Here is a 22,918-nt window from a genome sequence, read left to right as displayed (position 1 = left end):
TTTGTGAATTAAAGTAGTAATTCTCCTTAGCTGGTGTTGGTACCAAAGAACAGAAGCATTACAGAAGATGCAGCTGCTGTGGACTAGTCAAATGGGACTAATGATTTGAGGAAGAGCTGTAGGATCAGGGTCTGATTTCCTTCCTTGTGGGGTACACCGTAGCTATTACAGTTTAAATATCTAACTTTACTCTTTCATACTGTCTATTTCCATTTTCCATTGCAGTGAAAACAGGCTAGTCAGTTTCATGTCCTGACTCTTCTGCATTAGCTCAATTCTGCATTGTCTGGATCGCAGATTTGGCAGGGGGATCAAATAAAATACGGTTTCCACTGGATTTAAACAGGGCCAAGGAAACATTTTTATTAGTCTTTTTGGCTTCTGTAAAAGCCTTGTTGCCTCCTTACTCTTTGTCACCTCTATTAGTTGTCACACCTACAATTTAGACTGTAAACTCTTTGGGGTAGGAGTTGTGTATTTCTTCTGTGAAGCACCTAGACACCTTTGGGTACTGTTTGATCATCTGTGTCACTTTCAAGCTGATGGTACACACCTTGATTGCTGTTAGAACTGCGTTAATGTGTCACTGAGATAACCTGCTAGTGTGGTGAAAGCAGATATGTTGAAGACTGTACATTTGAAATCTAGCCATCTTAAAAGAGATACAAATAGTTTCAGGTACTCTACCAGCCCTGCACTAGTCATGGTACTTTGATAATCAGTGTCCTATATTTTTTTAAAAATGTCTTCCTCTCCTTTGTTGTTTATATGAAAGATCTATCCAAACAACAAGAGAAACTGACTATACAGGGAAACTGATTCTACACAAAGAGCTGTGAAGAGTTCAAAGTCAGCGAACTGGAAAAAATAAAGAAAAATATTCCTTTTTCTCTAATCTCTGTCCTTTATATTAATTTTTGTTGGTACCTCTCTCTCTCTCTCTCACACACAGACACACACGCGCGCGCTTCAACTGAAGAGTGATTATTTTTTTTTAATTGGTGGTTGAGCTACCTTTCCAGTCAAAGCCACTAGAGGCTTGCCATAGAAATGGAACAAATCAACTGCCCTTGCCATACTGGTAATGCCTCCTAGATAGCTGCAGCAGTGGTAGGATAACAGCAATGCAATGTTTCAGATAGTAGCCGTGTTAGTCTGTACCAGCAATGCAATGGTAGTTTTCTTTCCACACATTAGTTCAGCTGACTTCTGCTTTGCCTTCAGTGGCAACAGGATCTTGGATTTGGATCAGATTATGTCACCATTGACGAAAATAAAAAGAGAAAAACAACAACATTAAAACAATACTGGACACATTTTTGCAATTCACTGAATTTTTAACCTCACCACCAGTTTAGAGGTTCAGTGTTTTAACAGGGTATGTGCAATGCAGCTCCTTTCTTGACAACTACTGCCCTGCAACTAAACATTGCAAAGAGAAGCAAAAGAAAGGCTGTTGGGGATTTGGCTTTTCTCCTTCCCTTTCCTCAGCATGTTTTAGTTTTTGATTTAGCTTGGCCTTGCTAGAGCCTGCTTTAAAATCAGTAATAGTGATGCCGGCTGTTGCCTAGGAACCTCTCTCAAGTCTTTTGGGGGCATTCTTATTCTAATCATAGCTCTCAGGCAGCCTTGTTTATTTCCTTTTCAGACAGTGGTGATTATGGAAAGCATCTTAAACTTCTGGTGTATGTTTTTGGTTAGGCTTGATTAACACCCTGCCCCCCCCCCGCACGACCATAACAGTCCATTTTCTGTGGAAGCAATATGCTTTCCTGCCGCATTGTCTCTGCATCAGAATGACTTTACCTGATAATATCTTAACCTGTGTGACCAACTCGGGGGAGGATTCTCTCTGAGTGATGTGGGTAGGGGGAAAGGGAAGCCAGCCTTGAGAGGCTGGAGTGAATGTGGGCGGAAGCCTCAAGGAGTTCTTTACGTGTCCAGATGGTGCTTTTGCTAGTCCCTGTCACAGTGTGTTCCTTGTAAGAAGCAAGAGGAAAAGAGAAAGAGAAAACACTTGGGCAAAACGTAAACAGCAGTTTGAGGAAGGCGCAGAAAGGGGACAGGGAAGAGGAAATGTGTAATTTTTCTTGAAAAATTTTGTGCATTAATTTTTGCTTATGAAAATAGACCAAGAACAACTGGCCAAACACAGTGCAGGCAGGTGGTGGGCAAGCTCCCGACTCTCCATACATCCCATGCATGGGAACAGGGGCCCCTGCCTGCCAATGCATTTCAGGCTTGCGGTGCCCGTCTAGCGCTTGGTCTACATTACAGAGTTAGGTTGACGTAAGGCAGACTCTGTAAGGGTCTACTTACAACGTTGCTCCCGCTGATATAAGTCGCCCACTACACCGACCTAATAACTCCACCTCCACGAGCGGCATAGCGCTTAGGTTGACGTAGTTAGGGTGACGCAGTATCTATGTAGACACGACGTTACTTACAGCACCTGTTGGCTGTTACCCCTGCGCGAGGCTCAAAGCTGGAGACCCATTGCCCTTTGGCTGATGTCGTAGGGTAGACACTTACAGAGTTAGGTCGACATAAGCTGCCTTATGTCGACCTAATTCCATAGTGTAGACCAGGCCTTAACAGGCCTGAAATGCTCAGGCCTGAAATGCATTGGCAGGTAGGGGGTTCTCAGGTATGGGATGTATGCCCACTATACCTTCTTTGGGCCAAGACTACAAATCATGCCGAAATGTGATGGGAGGTATGACAAAGTTCCTCCTCTGCCTTGGTGGGTCCTACGCTTATTGGCAGATTTGCTCACCTCAGAGATTCAAGGTAGCCCTCAGTTGGCCACTTTTGCAAGTGGCTCAAACCTGCCGTTCACTCAGCTAACCTCATCACTGGCCAGCATGGGGAAAAGGAAGGAGAACAATCCCTGCAGTCTCTGATGATCCACCTAGTGGGTCGGGAGACAGGCCAGGGACCTTCCCCTCTGGTGGGACCCACAGTCCAGGTCACTCCTCCTGTATTCAACAGGGAGTTGGAGGGATGGGGGGAACCCGGGCCCACCCTTTACTCTGGGTTCCAGCCCAGGGCCCTGTGGATCACAGCTGTCATGTAACATCTGTGTGACAGCTACAACTATCTGGCCTACTTCCCCATGGCCTCCTCCCAACACCTTCTTTATCCTCACCACAGGACCTTCCTCCTGATGCCAGATAGTGTTTGTACTCCTCAGTCCTCCAGCAGCACACCCTCTCACTCTCAGCTCCTTGCGCGCCTCTCACTGGTTGAAGTGAGGTCCTTTTTAAACCAGGTGCCCTGATTAGCCTGCCTGTCTTAATTGATTCTAGCAGCTTCTTAATTGGCTCCAGGTGTCCTAATTAGCCTGCCTGCCTGTCTTAATTGGTTCCAGCAAGTTCCTGATTGTTCTGGAACCTCCCCGTTACCTTACCCAGGGAAAAAGGACCTGCTTAATCTGGGGCTAATATATATGCCTTCTATCACTCTCCTGTTACCCACGGGTTGGTGTGCTCTGGGTAAGATGCCCCGTGTTATGTTACCCAGAGGTTGCTGTGTGCTGGGTAAGGGGCCCCATGGTACGTTACCCAAGTGTCACTGTGCCCTGAGTAAGGACCCCATGGTACATTAGTTGATAAACAATGGGAAATACTTTTGGTGTCTAAGCACTTGACCACATTTGAGCCTGAACAGACACCATCTCTCTCTCTAAGGGAGACATTATGGTCAGATTATCTTTCTGCTCCAGGGAGAGCATTGTGATCATTTTCATCTGAAAGACAGTAACAAAAACAGATCAACACCCACAGAAAAGAAGGTTCAGTCTTATTTCAAATATGGTAGCTGCCTCAGCTATTTAAAAGTTCCTCTTGTAATTAAAAGTCTTTTTTAAATAAACAGAATATTTATTTATTCTTCCCAAGGCAGAACTGAAGACAACTTTGACTTGAGATGAAATTAAACAAGTTAATTTTTTGTTTAGGAATCTTGCTCTCACAGAGAGAATGAATTTCAAGTTACTCCTTTTGGAGCTTTCCCCTCCCCCATGGGAATATATTTTAAAACATGACAGCCTATTAACTTTATTCTAAGTGTATGGCTTCTGTAGTCTGGCTGTGTTACACACTGGAACATCAGGGCAGAGTAATGGGGGATGGGAACAGGCGCAGAAAAACCTAATCAGATAAGTAGACACTTATCTTTTCCACCCTGTGCTTGTAATTAAAAAAAAAATGGCTGCATTTAAATATATCACAACAGCAAACGTGTAATTCCACAAAGGAAATGTTAGGATGAAACTGAATAAGCAGTACCCTAAAATGCCATTTCTGGACATTTGCTTCTCCATTAGGTCTAACTGCATTTAGACGCAACTTGAAAATGAAAAGAAAAACCAGTGTGTAAATTCAGTGGTCTGCTCAGTTAGTTTTGGTAGTATTACTTGGCTGTGTGGAGAGAAGGTGAAAGTTGATTGTAAATCTAAACATATATACAACATAAACACTTTGCAACAGTTCTGTTCTGAATCCTTTGAACTAAGGATACTGGACGCAATTTCCCTTGTCCATTGATTCCAGTGGAATCAATGTCCCATAGATTTTAAGGCCAGAAGACACCATTAGATCATCTAGACCAGAGGTGGGCAAACTACGGCCCGTGGGCTCGTCCTGCCTGGCCCTTGAACTCCTGGCCGCGGAGGCTAGCCCCTGGTCCCTCCCCTGCTGTCCCCCCTCCCCTGGGGTGGTGCCACCGTGCAGGCAGCATGGCTATGAGCTCCTGCTGCTCTGAGCTGCATGGTAAGAGGAGGGTGGGGTGGATAAGGGGCAAGAGGTCCTGGGGGGCAGTCAGGGAGTGGGGGACAGTTGGATGGGGTGGAGGTTCGGGTGGGGGGGCGGTCAGGGGGCGGTTGGATAGGCATGGGAGTCCCGGGGGGGCCTGTCAGGGGGCGGGGGTGTGGATGGGCTCGGGGCAGTCAGAGGACAGGGAATGGGGGGGTTGGATAGGGGATGAGGTCCAGGGACGGGGCTGTGGATAAGGGTCATGGGGGGCAGTCAGGGGGCAGGGAGCAGAGCGGGTTTGATGGGGGTGGGGTCCTGTGGGGGGCGGTTTGGGGCATGGGGTCCCGGGAGGGGGTGGTCAGGGGACAAGGAGCAGGGGGGTTGGATGGGTCGGAGGTTCTGAAGGGGGCAGTCAGGGGGCGGCAAGTGGAGGGGGCGGATAGGGGGTGGGGCCAGGCTGTTTGGGGAGGCACAGCCTTCCCTACCCGGCCCTCCATACAGTTTCACACCCTGATGTGGCCCTCGGCCCAAAAGGTTTGCCCACCCCTGCTCTAGACTGACCTCCTGTGTAACACAGGGCACAGCACTGCACCCCCTTACTTCTGCATTGAGCCCAATAACTTGTCTGCTTATCCCAGGGCTGAGCTCAGCCTTTTTAGGTACTTTCATACCTAGTAACAGTGGTTCTGGATTTTCAATTGAGCCAATTTTCTTTTTCCCTTTTCTCTGTGCAGTGGCAGGCAGTGTCTGTGCGAATTCTCTGTGTCCTGGTTATGCATTCCATTGGATGCCTTTGCCAGGCAGAGGTCAACTTTGCAAGGTGAATGGAACTGTAAGCATGTTTGTCAATTTCTGGGCCCAATAGGCTAAAGCTACAAGGAAGGATAATAATCCTGTCAAGTCTCCGGGCCAAATTCAGCCCCTGTGTAAACAAATGTTAGTTTATTGAAGCCTGGAGCTTGGTTATGCCATCAGGAGTTTGGCCTGTGTCTTCTGCTGGGCTGATGATTTTCTTGCTTGTGTGTATTTACTCAAACCCCCGGGCACAGCAGAGTAAAATCCTGGGAGTAGAATGTGCATCCCTGCTGGAGCAGACTGAAGGCTTCATGCCTTTCTGTCTATCTGTGATTTATTAAGAGAGACATTTTATTACTCTGAGTTATTTCCTCCTGTGTTGATCCTATTTATTTATTTCTAAACCAAGTTTCCAGTAAAAGTGACCACCTTCTTCTTCCACTTGGGGAGGAAGGAGACAGATGGGATTGCAAGGTGTGTGCGTGGGGGGAGGATGGGAGAGACAGGAACAGCTGAAGAAGAAGAGGAACCGGTGTGGTCACAGATGGTGAGGTGAAGAGGGTTCATTTGCCTTTCCTTGTAACATGTACCCCTGGAAGTGTGATTGATAAAAGCTGCTTAAGGCAAAGCCAAAGGAAAAAGATCAAGGGCTCTGAAGGAGCTCCAGCCTAGCTCTGACATAATTCAGTGCAGGTACCTCTCAGAACACAAAAGGGGGAGGGAAGTGATCAATAAAACATGGGAACATGGTTTTTTCCTGCTTTATTCTCCACAAGCTGGACACAGCTGAATCTTGCCCCGACTTTTTCTTCCGGAGTGGTTCAGCAGTTCAGTTCAGACAGCTGCCTCTTTAAGAAAATTCCCTGTTAAGATTAGATTTTTTCTACTGATGCTTGGCTATAATTACCACTATGTCTGGAATGTGGATATCAAAACATAATAAACCTCTGTGCGGGTAGTGCTAGGATTACCTCAGTGACTCGGAAACACGCTCTGCCTTGAGTACAATGGTAATGTTTCTTGTGATTTTATTCCTTGGCCCTTATGCTATTGACACTCTTTTAATGCGCTCTTGCTCAATCGACTCTGTTTGCTTTAACAGAATGAAGAGAAGCGGAATCTTTCCCTGGGGGGCCACGTTGGATTTGATAGTCTCCCAGATCAGCTTGTCAGCAAATCTGTCACACAAGGATTCAGCTTCAACATCCTCTGTGTGGGTAAGCAGAGTTTACCATAAACTAGGGAAATTCTTAGTAATAGTAATACAATAAATAATAATCTAGTAGCACATCAGATCCATGGATGTCGGAGCACGTCACAAAGGCAGATAAGTACCGTTACTGGCATTTTACATGGAAAATGCTGAGAAGTTAAGGCCAAAGTTTGTTCAGTTCCCTGCTCTGTCACAAACTCACTGTGTGACCTGGAGCAAACCACATAGGCCTAAATTGTCATAAGCGCTAGCTTACTTTGTAGGCCCAACTTTGGATGCCTCTGGTCTGCTTTTCATAAGCTCTGAGCTCCCTCAGCTGTGTTCAGTATCAGTTGGGTTGTGGATATTCCGCCACTGGCCTGTCGGGCACTAGGCACTCAGAATTAGTGGGCACTTCTGGCAAGTTTTGTCCTTAAATGGCTTTCTGAAGGTGTAACAATGAGTCTGCAGTAGATCTGGGAACAGCGTAAACCACTTGTGAGTGTGTGTTACAGGTTCCCCTTGGAATAGATCTCCAGAGTTAAAGCTCTCTAGCTGGGGCTGTAATGGACTCTCATCCTCTTAAGCTTTAGTTGTAGCAGCTCTGGAAATCCCTAATTCAGTCCCGAGTGTGCTGGCCAAGGTGGCAGCCATTGCAATAGCACTCAGAAGTCCAGACTGCCATTAACATCATGTCATGTTTTATTGTTTCATGAGGGAAACAGTGTTCCTCTTTGTAAAGATAGTTGAAGGGTTTTTTTTTCTGTTGAAATATTCCACATATATAGTGCTGGGCAGGGATTATTATTATTTATTTGTTTGTTATTAATAATAATAATTGTATTTATTATTAAACTTTTTTGGTCAATAAATGCCAGTTCATCTAACCTGCAACTTTTTGTGGGAAAGGTTTTGATGAATTTTTCAACTTGAAACACTTTTTTCAAAAGTTCCAAAAATGTCAACATTTTTTCAAATGAAAAATTCCAGTTTTCCGATTCAAAACAACCTTTTGTTTTTAAATTTAAGCTAATTAGATTTTTAAAAGTGATTGAAATTGAAATGAAATATTTTTAAAAAATCAAAACACAATTTTTCAGTTGGCCAAAACTGGGTTTTTGTGGATTTTTTTGGATTGTTGGTCCACAAAAGTTTTTGATACTTTGACTTTTCAACCAAATTTGGGACAGGAAGATCTTTCGAATTCTCAAAAATGTTCAAAAGATGAAAAAAAAAATTTTCTGTCCATCCCTACGCATGGGTTGTTTTAGCTACAGCCAGATCGTGATGGGAGGACAAACAGAATCAGCTTCTCTACCTGAGCTGATGTGGGACGTATGAAGGGCCCTACCAGATTCACAGCCATGAAAAATGTGTCATGGACCATGAAATCTGGTCTTTTGTGTGCTTTTACCCTATACCATACAGATTTCATGGAGGAGACCAGCATTTTTCAAACTGGGAGTCCTGACCCAAAAGGGGGTGGGGAGTCATAAGGTTATTTTAGGGGGGTCATGGTATTGCCACCCTTACTTCTGCGCTGCCTTCAGAGCTGGGCGGCTGGTGGCCAGGCACCCAGCTCTGAAAGCAGTGCCCCGCCAGCAGCAGGGCAGAAGTAAGGGTGGCAAAACCATTCCATGACACCCTTACCTCTGTGCTGCCGCCTTCAGAGCTGGGCAGCCCGAGTGGCGGCTGTTGACGGAGGGCCCAGCTCTGAAGGCAGCAGCGCAGAAGTAAGAGTGGCAATATCATACCATTGCATCCTTACTTCTGCGCTGCTGCTGGGGGTGGCTCTGCCTTCAGAGCTGGGTTCTCGGCCAGCAGCCGCTGCTCTCCAGCTGCCCAGCTCTGAAGGCAGCGCCCCACCAGCAGCAGTGCAGAACTAAGGGTAGCAGTACCACAACCCCCACAACTCCTTTTTGGGTCAGGACCCCTACAATTACACCACATGAAATTTCACATTTAAATATCTGAAATAATAACATTTATGATTTTTAAAATCCTGTGACCATGAAATTGACCAAAATGGACCATGAATTTGGTAGGGCCTTAGACATATGGATTTGAGGATGGGGAAATGAAGTGGCTGATAGCAGGCTTAAGAATCACTATCACTACAGCTAGAAATAGTAATGCTTTATAGCTGAGCTGGGTCCTGATTGGAACTTTCCCAGAATTTGAGGGTGGGCGAATCCAGGGTTTTGAATTGGACCCATTTCTGTCCCCAAAGAAGGATGGAATTTCCTGTTTGCCTTCAGCATAAAACATTTATCTCTAAGCATGCTGGCCGGTTGCTAGAGAACAGACCTTACAATAATCTCATTATCATTTTGCTTTTTCTCTTTCAATTTGTGCATGATTTTAGTAGCTGATGCCACACAGACTGCTTGAAGCCAGTCCTTTCCGGTGATGCCTGGGGGTGCTGGCTTGCAGATGATTTTTTTGTTTGTTTGCTTGGCATGCTTTTGTTTTAGGCTTAAAGTACAGCAACCTGCAATAACAGTTGAAATGCTTTTGGGGGCAGAGAATTCTTCCCAGCAGTGGCTCTGGACCAGTGATCAAGGCAGGGGAAGTGATATTTTCAATATCTGGAATGTGTTCCAAGATCTCTTCCTGCCCAGACTGGATACAGCTTTACATAGAGTGGGCAGTGGAATACTTCCTTTATTCTGATCCTGACCCCTTTAGGAACTCCCTATCTACAACTTTTTTTTTTTCATATCCAAAACCCAAGTAAACAGCATTGCTTGTACCCAGAGTTTAATGTCAAGCAAGGATGTTACCCTGAGTTTTGTAATGCCATTCTTCAGAAGCAGTGTGTCAGCAGCAGAAGACCATGCATTTGTAATTGCCACATTTATTTTTTGAGGGGGGGAAGAGGTCAGACTAGATGATTCAGTGGCCCCTTCTGGTCTTTAAATCTATGAAACATTGGGAGAGATCATCAATTTCCTATAGTTCCCTGGCAAAGGGAGAAGAACCCAATTACAGCTGTTGACTGCCATTACAAATTCTTCCTCCCAGTCCTGACCCAACCTGGACAGGAGACTGCTGGGAGAAAGTCAGTGCTTCCTAACAGACTTTGGGTAAGGTCAGCCCTGAGCTTTCCAAATGACTTCCCTGTCAGGTGGGCTTGGATCATCAGTTGGTTTCTGTCTCTTTCAGATGGCACTTAGCCATTGTTGGGGGATCCAATATTTGGCTCTCCACCATTCTATCTACAGTACAAATATTCCACGCAGTATTTGTTCTCCAAGGTTGGAGCAGAAGGGTTTCAGAACCTGCTATGCCTAAAATAAAAACCTTGTATCAGGCTTAGGTACCTCTCTAGTCTAGCAGCTTGCCAGTTATCCCATTCTCCCATAACCATGTCAGTTCAGCTCAACTTATTGGTGAACCTTAGACTCTCTCTATCAGTTCCAAAAGGTGATGGCCAGGAAGGGACATGCCTAGTAAAGTTAAAATGGTGGCCCGTCAATGCTGAAAATGTAGCACTATAGTTTAGCCATTATATCTTGTACAGTTTGCCTTGGTGTGTGGGCAGTGCATGTGATCATTATTCATCTGGGGAAGCTGGCCTGGGAGAGACCCTCTGATCCAAAGGTTCTGTCCATGTGCCCAGTCAATAAGCCAAAAATGCAAAGCCACTTCACACCGTTTTGTTTGGTTTTTCTTTGCACCGTTGGCCAACAGAATTCCATAGCCTTCTCGTTCATTAGAAATAGGGGCTTCTTGTAGGCCAATCTGGAGAGCGTCACAAACCCATTTACTTACAAAGAGTATCAGTTCAAAGCCTTGTCAGGCAGATTTTCAGGAGAGAATCTGGCTCTTGATCCGTTCTAGATGTCTCTTGGTGCCTGTAGGTATATGGGGATCACAGACAAAAATTTTCCCCTCAACTTTCATTTATTAATTTTCTTACTTTTATAGTCTTCTTCCCACTGAGCCTGTCTCTGGGATCCCCATTTGACTTCACATTCCATCCCTCTGCTTGTCTAAATTATTCAACTTGGCGGAGATTTCTTCTAGCTCTTCCTGCACAGATGATACATTTGGAGAGGGGGATGATTCTAAACCAACGGATCTCTGCTGCCTTGCTCCTGGGCAATGCTCTGCCAAGACAGTACAGCAATATGGCACTTGGTATGAGGCCTGCAAGACCAAAACATGTGACATTGGTTTAACTGCCCCCACCCCCAGCCCCAAACAAATGCCTGTTAGTCTTGCTTTACCTTTGCCACAAACCATGCTGATGTGGATTGGAGCTTGTGTGTAAGGGCAACAATGCAATGTTGGGGGAGGGGGAAATGACTAAGCTCTGCACATCAAGAGATCTATAGGAGGAAACCATCGCTACAGCTTAGGCATTCCACCCTCTCCGGATTCTATCACCAGATCTCCCCAGCCCGCTGGGGCTTTTGTTAACTCATATTTCAAAACATTCCAGCCCCTCTTTGCCTTTGAGCAGCTTATCGCTCGTTCAGAAGTTTGCCTGGGTGGCTTCAGATGGGTGCCTGAGGCAACGTTTCTTTTGCTTATCTCCTTGTGGTTCCACCTCGGCTGGTTCTGCTTGATGTGTGGCCTCGCAGCCACTCTCGCGCCATGCAGCACCATTTCCTGCTCTCTGTAACGGGCAGCCTGGGAATGTTTTTGGAAGATTTATTTATACCCAGCCAGATCTAAGGAGTGTTTTAAGCCATTTGAATGGGATTTGCATTGGGTTCTTAGGAAATAAAACAGCCATTAAGAAATAAAACAGCCAAGCAGTGTTTCCCTTTTCTCTTGTTTCAATGCTGCATGCGTTTGCCTGCTGATCAGTACGTACTGATACCCTGTGCCTCAGACTGGGGCGTTTCCAGCATGTCTGTGAAGTGTAGGGGTGTGGCTTGTGGGTAGCGTGTGCTCGCACCCATGCTTCACATCCCTGAAGAAGAACTCACGGTGCCTCTAATCTTCACTCTCGAGATGGCTGGACCGGGGGGCAGCAGCTGCTAGGAGATCAGAGCAGGCGGAGGGGCCATGTAGAGCAGCTGTCTGACAGGCAGTCTGGCTGGCCCAGGGCAGACCTGCAACCATAGACCAGCCGTGCACAAAAGAGTAACAGGTGTCTTGGCTGGCAGGTTAAGCTGACTTAGCAGGTCCACTTCTGTGAAGGGAAGGGGGCTAAGGGTTTCTGTGCAGTGGGAGCCCAACGAACCTTTGACCCTTATTAATGGCACATTGGGGATGAAAGGATTAAGAGTATAGTTGAGGAACAAGCAGTTTTAAGGCCTCTGGGCATTTGTTAGGATTGACCTGGCTTTGATTGGAGACTTAAAGAAAGGTTTTGCAGAGTGGTTGCATAGGAACATTTCTTAATACTTCGCAAGCAGCATTTGCTAATGTAAAATGACCGGAAACCATCTCTAGTACTTACTAACAGGCCTGGTTTCCATACTTAGGGTATGTCTGCACTTGAGCTTCAGGTGTAAATTTCAGCTCTGGTAGACATACATACACCAGCTTTGATCGAGCTAGTGTGCTAAAAAAACAGCTGTAGCTGCTGAGGCAGGAGGGGATAGTGGCCTAAATAAGTACCTAGGGTCCCAGGCAGGGTTGTCCTCGGGGTGGCTGTCTTGTGCTGCCACGGCTACACTTCTGTTTTTAGCACATGAGCTGGATGAAAGCTAGCATGGGTACATCTACCTGAGTTGGAAATTACACCTCCATTGAATGTAGATATACCCACAGAAGCCTGAGCTCCAGGGTGCCTTCTTTGCACATGCTCACTGCATGCACATGTAGTCGGAGAGTTAGGCATGCATGTGGCAAGACAGTCGCTTAGTTGATTGTGCGCACTCACAAACTCTCCATTCCCACAGGCATGCTCAGGAAGTGCCCATTGACAAACAGGCAGCCCAGGACTAAAAAAAAAAAAGCAACTGAGGTTGCTCTGACCACTCCAGATTCTCAATCCTGGCCTCTTCCTCCCACATTCTGGGCCAGATTCACCACTCACGTGCTTTTACTCTAGGGAGGGATTTTGCCCTATCTGCTAAAAAAATTATGTATTCTTCTTCGAGTAGTGTCCCTATGGGTGCTCCACTGTAGATGTATGTGTGCTCCTGCACCTCTAATTGGAGATTTTTGGTAGCAGTGTCCCGTGCATGTGCCCTCCCTCCCTCCCTCGTGGTCTGCCTTGAGGCTATTTAGCACTGCAGGGGCGAACCCCCCTCACTTCCTTCTCCCTTTGGCCTCAGACGGAATGAGCAGTTGTCCCTTCCTTATCTGTGTCTATGCATCCGATGAAGTGAGCTGTAGCCCACAAAAGCTTATGCTCAAATAAATATGTTAATGTCTCAGGTGCCACAAGCACTCCTTGTTCTTTTAGCATAAGTAGTGTTTGTTTTGTTACCTTTGTACTCCTTAAAAGTAGTTAGGCTCGTGTTTCTTTATTTTATTTTATTTTATTTTATTCCTTTGGGAATAGAGCGGCCACCTCGGTAGGACGACACCTGCAGCTCTGAAGCAGGGCACCCATGAGGGATAAGGGGCCCCCTACTGTGAGTTCTGTTGCGGCACTGTCCGCACCACAGCTCTGAAGCAGGCACCCGAGGAGGGGTCTCCTGCTGTCAGCTCTGCCCTGCTGTGAGCTCTGCTGCCGCCCCGTCCCCACAGCACCGAGGGGCTCCAGCAGTCAGGCTCTCAGGCAATGGTACCATCTCTAAAAGAGCGGCACAGAGAAACCCTTTGGTACCAGGTGCAACAAAACTCCCATCCAGGAAGTGTTCTGCACCTTCCCAACCATCGATACTGACAACATACTACAGACACTCCTCTGTGGTACCACGTGAGCCCATGGTAACACGCATGCTCTGGTACTCTGGAGACCTGTGGCCTCAGTACCCAGGGAGAGACAATTACCGTATCATCTCTAAAATAGTGGCACCAACAAACTTTCTGTACTGGGCACCACAAAACTCTCATTTAGGGAGTGCTCTGCCCAACTATCGGTACTGACAGTGTACCACAGACACTCCTCTGTGGTACCAAATGAACCCATGGTACTACATGAGCTCTGGTACCCTGGAGACCTGATAAGTGGGGAAGAACCGCAAGCCCCATTACTTGGTATCAGGACCCCAGTATCAAGCACATCCTGGCACCCAGAATCGCTCTTGGCACCGGGCTGTATACTGCCAATACCCTAGTCAGCGCCACCTTTACCCACTGAAGAATCTGACACTGGCCAGGAGGAGATCATTTCCCTGGCCCTCATCGTGGCCCATTGTCACACTACAAGGGTCCTCCCCAATCCCATCAAGCCAGCCTACAATCGCGGTACGGGCCCCCTGAGGTAAGCCCACCGCCCATGCCCACCTTCCTCCCTCACCCCCGCCAAGGTCATATTGTAATTCTTGGGCGACGTACACACAGATGTCGTGACCATCCCCGGTGTCTGTCAGGGAGAGTCCACCAGATGGTTTGCTACAGCCTGGCTGTCCAGAGCACCTGAGTCAGTGCAGGAGGAAGCTTTTTCAGAACAGGAAAAAGAACCTGAAGAGGAAGCTACCCCTCCGGCACACTTCTCCTCATTGCTCCCAGACAAGGCTGTGCTGCTCACCCCTCATCACTAGGTGAAGATTTTAAGAACTTTCTGGATCTTACCAAGAGGGTGGCAGACAAGCTGCAGATTCCCCTACAGGAGGTGGCAGGTACACATCACAAGTTGGTGGAAATTCTGCACACCACCTTCTCATCTAGAATTGTCCTCCCAATTAATGAGGCGATTCTAGATCCTACCAAAGTCATCTGGCAGAAACCAGCCTCCATCGCACCATCCAGCAACAGAGTGTAAAACACAAAACAAAACAAAAAAAACTCTCATTCCACTTCCTTAAGGTTCATCTCGCGGTGAAATCAGCTTCCCATTTGGTGTTTGCTCACCCACTAATGCATAGATTCTTTAAGGGCATTGGGAATCTCTTCCCACATTTGACACCACCTGCTCCAGCCTGGGACTTTAGCCTAGTTCTCAGGGCTTTGACTAGACCTCCCTCTGAGTCCAGGGCAACTTGTTCTCTCTCACACCTGTCCATGAAGACAGCATTACTAATTGCCATCACCTCAGCTAGGCCCATAGGAGAAATAGCGGCCCTGATAGCACATCTATTGTTCACAGCCCCCCCCCCCTTTTTTTTTAAAGACAAAGTAACTCTAAGGCCATGTCCCAAGTTTCTCCCTACTTTCTCTGCACTTTCCATATGAATCAACAGATCCGTCTCCCTGTTTTTTCCCAAAACCACATTATGACAACTGGGAGATAACTGTGCATATGCTAGATATTAGAAGGACATTAGCATTCTACTTGGACAAGACTAAGGACTTCAGGAAATCCCCCAAAACGCTTCCTTTCGTCCACAGAAAGATCCAAAAGCTCTGTGATATCAGCTCAAAGACTATCCAGATGGGTCTCTAGTTGCATTAATCACTTATCGAGGGTACTACTTGCTTCCTTCCAGAGTCCATATGCACTCCACGAGGTCAGTTTTTACCTCAGTCTCATTCCATAGGGATGCCCCTATCTCAGCAATCTATAGAGCAACGACTTGGGCCTCTGCCCATGCTTTCACAGAACATTATGCAATCACTGAAGATCTGGCCGCTCGCACCATCTTCGACTCCACAGTACTCTCTGTAGTAAAAGACTCCGCTCCGAAGTCCCAGCCTCCAGCGGTGGGTACTGCTCAGGAGTCACCTACAGTGGAGCACCCATAGGGACACTACTCGAAGAAGAAGAGGAAGTTACTCACCTTGTGCAGTAACGATGGTTCTTCGAGATGTGTGTCCCTATGGGTGCTCCACAACCCGCCCTCCTCCCCTCTACTTCGGAGTTCCCTATAGGGCTCTGCGGTAAAGAGGGAAGTGAGGGGGGTTCGCCGGGGCAGTGCTAAATAGCCTCAAGGCAGACCACGAGGGATGGAGGGCCCATGTGCAGGCTCAGTGGGACACTGCTACCAAAAATCTCCAATTAGAGGAGCACGGGCACACATACACCTACAGTGGAGCACCCATAGAGACACACATCTCGAAGAACCATCATTACTGCACAAGGTGAGTAACTTCCTCTTCCTCTGTTTCATAAATGGTCAAAATCTGAAATCCTGGGAGGGTGGAAATAGTCTTTTGTCTCACAGAGGGAGAACACGCCTTCCCCGCTTGTGCAAATCCCCAAAGAGAGATAAGTGAAAAGGCCAAACAAAGGAAGCCAAAAGCCAAATACATTAGGCACTGCTAAAACACACACAAAAAACCTCACTATGAAAAAAACAGAATCCGAAGACTTAAGCAGACATTTAATGTAGTTCTGTCACAGACCCATGGAACGTAGATCACACTGCACTGACTTGCATTGTTTACTGTATTAAGTACATGGAGATGAAGTGAGCTGTAGCTCACGAAAGCTTATGCTCAAATAAATTGGTTAGTCTCTAAGGTGCCACAAGTACTCCTTTTCTTTTTGCGAATACAGACTAACACGGCTGTTACTCTGAAACCTTTCCTTATTGCTTTGTGAGTACATTATAAAAGGTATGCAAAAATTGAGCCAAGTACACTGTAACATGTGAACAGAAGCATTTGAGTTCTGAACGTCCTGTAAGTTGTGTTGTGTTTTGTGTTGCGGGGAGGGATAGCTCAGTGATTTGAGCATTGGCCTGCTAAACCCAGGGTTGTGAGTTCAATCCCTGAGGGGGCCATTTGGGATCTGGGGCAAAAATTGGGGATTGGTCCTGCTTTGAGCAGGGGGTTGGACTAGATGACCTCCTGAGGTCCCTTCTAACCCTGGTATTCTATGATTCTCCCTAACTTCATCATTTTGGGCTCTAAATCTGGGTTGGAGGCAGCAGAGGGTTCTGGTTATGTTTGGTTTGATTTTGTTTGAATGTTCTTTGAGATATTCGGATGATACAGAAGCAATATGCTAGATAAGATAAGAATTGGAGGCCTTTGGGAATAGGGCAGTAGGAACATCACAATGATTATGCCTCTCTGAACTTGGGGGAGTTGCAGTAATCTCTCTCATTTTAATTTTTGTTGTGGTCTGTAATTAATTTACTCTGAAGTCCCTTTACGAATTCCACTCTGCAATAAACTGGTGACTCTTCCTTTCTAGGTGAAACAGGCATCGGGAAATCCACACTAATGAACACACTTTTCAATACCACCTTTGAGACAGAGGAGGCCAGTCACTACGAGAATGCAGTTCGCTTACGACCGCGTACCTATGACCTGCAGGAGAGCAACGTGCACCTAAAACTGACAATCGTGGATGCAGTGGGGTTTGGAGACCAGATTAATAAAGATGAAAGGCAGGTCACATTCCATCTAGTTGCCATTTCTGCACCAGCCTCTAGTGTTCTAACATGTAGCTATATGTGATTCTCCCTGCAGACAGAGCCTCTGAATGTAACAGAATGTTACAGACAGAGCCTCTGTTACGGGGCACCCAATTTTCCCATTTGGATTATGAGGAGTCTTGATTATGGCCGCATTAGACTGAAGAGGACAGGAATGAGCCGCTGTAATAAGTATGGGAGAATGCTAGAGGGAGTTTGGCTAAGGAGAGAGAGTGAGGTTAGTGAGGCAGGGAAAACTGTAACATGTTATGAGTTGTCTTAAAGAATCCAGTGTAATCCTGCTGACTTGTTTGCTTAATTCAGAGAAACACACACCAACAGACCCAATGTCTGTAATCAACGTGGCTGTCTTAGGACACCCGCTGAGGAGCAATTCTTACCTCCAGACTTGTTGAAGAAGCCGTAAACCTCTTCTTCTTTTGTAGCATTGGGCCAGATTCTGCCACCCTTACTCAGGCTGAGTAGTCTCCTACTCTGTGAGGAATCCCGTTGTGTGCAAAATCTGTCCTTTTATTAGTGACGGTGGGGGGGTTTGTTGTGTTATCACTCCATCAATCCAAAACGTATTACCCTGGGGAGCTCACTCACATCATGAGTCAGAAAGAGGCTGGATTAGTGGGGAACATACAGAACTGTGTCTTAAATCAAAGATCTAGTTAACTCACTCAAAAACTCACTGAGCCAAATCCTGAGGGGTGCTGACCATCTGCAGTTCCTTTTGAAGTCAATGAGAATTGCAGATGCTCAGGACATCTTAGGTTTCGTCCCATTGTCTTTAGCAGGGAATAATAGTCTCTTCCCTTTCAGATGGCTTGGTTAGCTAACCTGTAAACTGTTACAAATCTAGTTAAAAAACTAAACCAACTGTGGAATAGTTGGAATTACCCATTATGACACTGATCAGTTTGTGATATTGGTTCTTCTCACCCACTCCCATTTAACTGCCCATGCACCTTGTTTGGATCAAATGACCTTTGCAGGAGGTCAGACAAGGTGATCATGATGGTTCTTTCTGGCCTTAAAGTCTATGAGTCTAAGTCCCTGTAAGACATCTTGCAATAATTTCAATTGGCCTCCTTTCAGAGTAGTTAGAATCTGCCATGGCTATCCAGTGGTAAAGGCTCTTCAGGATTCCTGGATTCTCCTCTTTGTATTGCTATGCTACTATATTGAGATACTTTACACCTGAAATCTGGTCAAAGCTTGATGTATGGAAGTTGTCTGCTTTCCATAGTTCAGTTCCACCAGCATTAATCCCTTTTGTGCTGCAATACAGCCTCTGAAAATACGATATGCCTTTTGATTAGACGTTGCGCGTGTGAACATAACATTCTACATGTTGCCAGTGGAGGGCTAAAATTGTTTATGCCTCTTTGTAGATGGTTTTAAAATAATGGGGCTGAGAGAATGCACGATAACTTTAAACTGTCAACTTCATTTAAACTGCAGCATTCTGGTTGCTAATGGCATCTGTTTTTAGTTACAGGCCAGTAGTTGATTACATTGACACGCAGTTTGAAAACTACTTGCAAGAAGAGCTGAAAATCCGTCGTTCTCTCTTTAATTATCATGACACAAGAATCCACGTCTGCCTTTACTTCATCACTCCAACTGGGCACTCGCTCAAATCCTTAGATCTGGTAACGATGAAGAAGCTGGATAGCAAGGTAAGGCGTTTAAGGCATGCATCCAAAAGTAATGTATGCTTTCAGTTAGATGTAAAGCAATATTAATGCATAGCATCTTCCATACATGGGTCTCAAACCACTTCACAGACATCAACTGATGAATTCTCATAACAGCTCTGAGAGCTAGGTTGGTTAAAGCATGGATCTGCCTGATCAGTGACTCCATATAGATGGTTTCATGGGGTTCTGTGGTCATTTCTTCTCAATGGCTTCCATATCAAATTTGTTCTTTTTGCAAGAAAAACTAGACATTAGTTTGAAAACAGTCTCTTTCAAGTTTTTCTGCAGCACCCATCGCTGTAATAACTTTGCTTGGGGTCTGAAAATCAAGCTGGGCTGTTTCTGGCTCATTATCTCTTGTGAAAACAAGAGAGTCTCCAGTTGAAGAGTTAACTATTTTGGGGGAGTGGGGAGAGAGGAGGTTTGCTGACATGCAAGCCAGGATAGGCTCCAGCTCGCTGTCCCACTGCAGTGCTACCTGTATTGTCCTGTCAGTAGTGATAACTGGGGCAGAAAGCAGTAAAAATTGAGACTTCTTGCTAAAGGTAACAGATTTTGCCCTTGGATATACAGATGGAGCAATTGTTGAGGAAAAATGTTTTTACGTATGGACTTGACTTACCACGGCTGCACTTTAGAATTGTTGTCCCTATTTTCACATTGGAAAAGTAAGTCAAAGACGATAAGTGACTTGCCCTAGATTAAACAACAGATCAAAGTCAGAGGCAGGAACAGAACCTACGTGTCTCAGTGGTCTAACTCATGTATCATACTGCCTTCTCAAAGTATTCTAAGGGCAAGAACTTAGCAAGGTCATACAAACCTAAAAAGTAGGTCTGTTTATAGTCCAGCTAGTGGTTACATCTATATTTCGTTACATAGGTCCTCAGGCAGTCACTCCCTTAGGTGGAAGTGATCATGTGATTGGTTTCCATCATATACAGGGTTTACAGTTCAGTTCAATGGCTCTCAGCACGCCCACTATACAAATTGTTCCAGCACCCCTGAGTTGCTGTTACATTAACATCACCGGGCATCTGAAAACTTTCCCGTAATAAACTCTGGCTCTTGGTGTGATGCCAGCATTACGTGTTCTCCAAAGTATGTTTGCAAGAATACCCATGTGTGATTTCCCTGGCACCTTTGTGATGGTGGCGATCCCACTAAGGTTTTACATTCCTTTCCTTGTGCATTCCCTTCCCTTAACATCTCCTGCTGCCTTTTTAAATTGGCCCTTATGTAAAGGGGCTGTTGGCACCTTCCTGAAACTTAGTGCTTTTTTGGTTGGCCCTCTCCAATACCAGGATAAAGGGGAAGGGCCAAAGAGGAGTCAGAATCCTGGGACTGACAGGTCCCCAGGGCCAATAGGGAAAGGCCAGCCCTCCAAGTCAGCCAGCTGGCCACGTGGGCAGATCTTTATTTGTTTATAATTGCTGTTTAATAAATTGTATGTGGTTAAAACTCAATAGTAGTGATCACTGGGCAGAGAAGTGGACAGTGAGGAGAGAGTACCCCAGGGTGGAGCTACCCTAGGCTCTGTCCTGAATGACCCATGATAAAACTGTGGGTTAAGCCCCCCGCGGATCCTGGGCCCAGCCTTCTTGGGGTTAGAAGGACTCTGCTGCATGGGAGAGAGAAAGAGGAGTCCTCGTAGTCCAGCAGGCACCTGGGTAAAGGGAGTTGGGCCGGGGATTCTATCGGATTCCAGCAGGGTAGTAGAGAAGCTAGGAAAAATTATAGCGAGACCATTCCCCTGCTTCCGCTAGGATCATACCAAAATTAATCATTTGTAATTGGGCGTATATGAGAAGTATTTTTTTCAAGTTGGCTAAGCCACTTGGCTAAACCACACCGACATGGTTCCATTGCATCCCCTCCTGAAGCCTTCTGACATTGATTGTATTGCATGGAATGATTACCTAGACTTATGATGACTAGGAAAGGGGAGACTGGTGATCTTTCTTCTGTTGAATCCAAGCCTGTGTAGATATTTTGCATTTCACCACCACCTTCCATCCAAGGATCCCAAAGTGCTTTACAAGCTTTCATTAATTTAGTCTCTCAACTCTCTCCTGGTAGGCTGGTAAATGTTGTCATCTCCATTTTGCAGTTGAGGAATCAGGAAGACTAAGGCTATGCCTACACGATGCAGCTTTGAGCGACACGGCTGTGCTGCTCCTGCCGTGCCGCTAAAACGTCCGCAGCATAGCTGCTGTTTGTCAGCAAGAGAGAGCTCTCCTGCCAACAAAAAAAATTCCACCCCCCAGCAAACAGCAGCAGCTTTGTTGGCAGGAGAGTGCTCCTGCTGACAAAGCGCTGTTCACACCAGTGCTTTTCATCGGTAAAACTTTTGTCGTTCGGGGTTTGTGGTTTTTTTAACACCCCTGAACAACAAAAGTTTTGCCAACGAAGTTCCAGTGTAGACAAAGCCTAAGGGTTTAATCACAGCAGGTGTTAATGTCAGTGAGATCTTCCAAAGATCAAGGTCAGAAGTCTATGGCAGAGCTAGGACTCAAAGCCCAGGTCTACTGAGTCCCAGTCCTGCCCCTTACCCACTAGACCATCCTCCTCTCTCTCATATGGTGTGGATCCTACTTTGGCTTGAGTTCTAAGACTTGTTTAGCAAGGGGCTTCGGTTTTTTTTGGTAGGAATCTGATGGTTATACCTCTGCAGTGCCATATCAGCAGCCTGAGGTCAGGTCTTGGGTGTACAGTTTTGATTGCCTAGGTTAATTTTAATAATGTGTCTTGCTCTAAGTACCGAATTTTCAAGATTCCTCTAGGGCGAAGGCTTTTTTGCATGAAGTCTTCCATCGTGCCGTAATACCGCGTTTGTTCTGCAGCTGAGCTCATGGCCAGCTGTGGTCTGCTGTATCTAATTACTTCCAGGCAGCCAGAAACATCTTCAAAGCTGGATTTTAGGTAAATTAATAAATGACTGGATGTCTGTTAAACAAGAAGAGGCATATTTGAATTGAAATGTGTCTAGCTTTTCCCTTGGTGTGAGCGGGGAAATAAGAAAAGAACTTTAAAAAAAAAATCATCTCTCTGTGGCACAGATAAACACGCTGGGTTATTCGTTTAAAGTGCTGTTCTGCCCTAGAAAGTGACTCTGTAAAACTGGCATCCTGGGGCTCCATGTTTATCATCTCTCCATGATTTCCCAATCAGCATGCTCCATTTACAAGATAAAGCTAACTGTTTGCCCTACCTGAGTTTGGAGATCCCAGATGGACTCTTTACTACTTGCACGTCATCACCAGTCAGAGAGGTTCTGCAGGCCAGTTTATGCCCTTAGTTGTTTCTGTGCATTCCCAGACTCTGCTTTCAGTGACACCTGGACAACTCCATTGCCTTCAGGTGTAACTGGAACTTAGGGAATGGTTTGATTGATGGTGCACAAGCTAAAATAGAATCCAGCTGTGTTGACTCTACGGTGCTAACAGGAGTGTGAAAAGAAGTAAAAATGTATTCACTTCTACTAATTTAGGAAAACACATTTTTATTGATTTACAGAATGGAGGAGTAAGAAGGTGCAGTTTTCCACAGTCCCTTTTCAGGGTGCAATGGTACTTTAATGAAAACTAAATTCAAAGGTGCAGGAGTTTTGCTCTCTGCAGAATGTGTTTGAAGCAACCCTCACTAGCCAGCCCTGTTTGGTGTCCTGGTAGTTTACTACTGCTTATTCAGCACTATATTTTATGGCCTAGGCCTTGGTTTTATTACACTGGAGCAACCCAGTGCTGTGGAAGGGCAAAGTGGGCGAGATCGGTCGGGTGACCTCCTGGGTACAGAATAACGTGAGATGCCATTGGAGCTGGGGAAGAATATTCATCTCCCTATTTTTGTTGCGGGTGAGGAGAGAGGCGACAATTACTGCTTCACTCTGGGATCCTGTTTGACCCAGGGCTGGCCCTCTAGTGCAATGTTTTTAAATGGAATGCTTTATAGCCCTTTTATTCCAAAGCTTTAACACTGTAGAATGAGCCAATGACATCTGAGGGAAGGCTATATCCTTTTTAGGAATTCTGAATACACAGTGAATACCTGGATCACATCAGAAAGGGGCATGAAGGGGATTACCATTAGATC

General features: G+C 45.9%; 1 protein-coding gene across 6 annotated transcripts in view; it reads left to right on the top strand.

Moving 5' to 3' along the window:
• SEPTIN8 (septin 8) overlaps nt 1-22,918 on the top strand; it is a 71,599-nt gene that overhangs the window by 23,880 nt on the left and 24,801 nt on the right. For 3 of the 6 annotated variants that reach the window (XM_043552535.1, XM_037906265.2, XM_043552537.1), the window contains exons 2-5: nt 5,489-5,574; nt 6,652-6,766; nt 16,895-17,090; nt 18,619-18,805. In XM_043552535.1, coding sequence (XP_043408470.1) covers nt 5,542-5,574; nt 6,652-6,766; nt 16,895-17,090; nt 18,619-18,805 — 531 coding nt within the window. In that variant the 5' untranslated portion in view covers nt 5,489-5,541. The remainder of the gene's footprint in view (nt 1-5,488; nt 5,575-6,651; nt 6,767-16,894; nt 17,091-18,618; nt 18,806-22,918) is intronic. The other 3 variants (XM_043552536.1, XM_043552539.1, XM_043552538.1) reach the window with 1 other exon arrangement.

Source organism: Chelonia mydas, chromosome 8 (assembly GCF_015237465.2).
Source record: "Chelonia mydas isolate rCheMyd1 chromosome 8, rCheMyd1.pri.v2, whole genome shotgun sequence".
Taxonomy (NCBI): domain Eukaryota; kingdom Metazoa; phylum Chordata; order Testudines; family Cheloniidae; genus Chelonia; species Chelonia mydas.
This window is presented reverse-complemented; position numbering and strand designations above follow the sequence as displayed.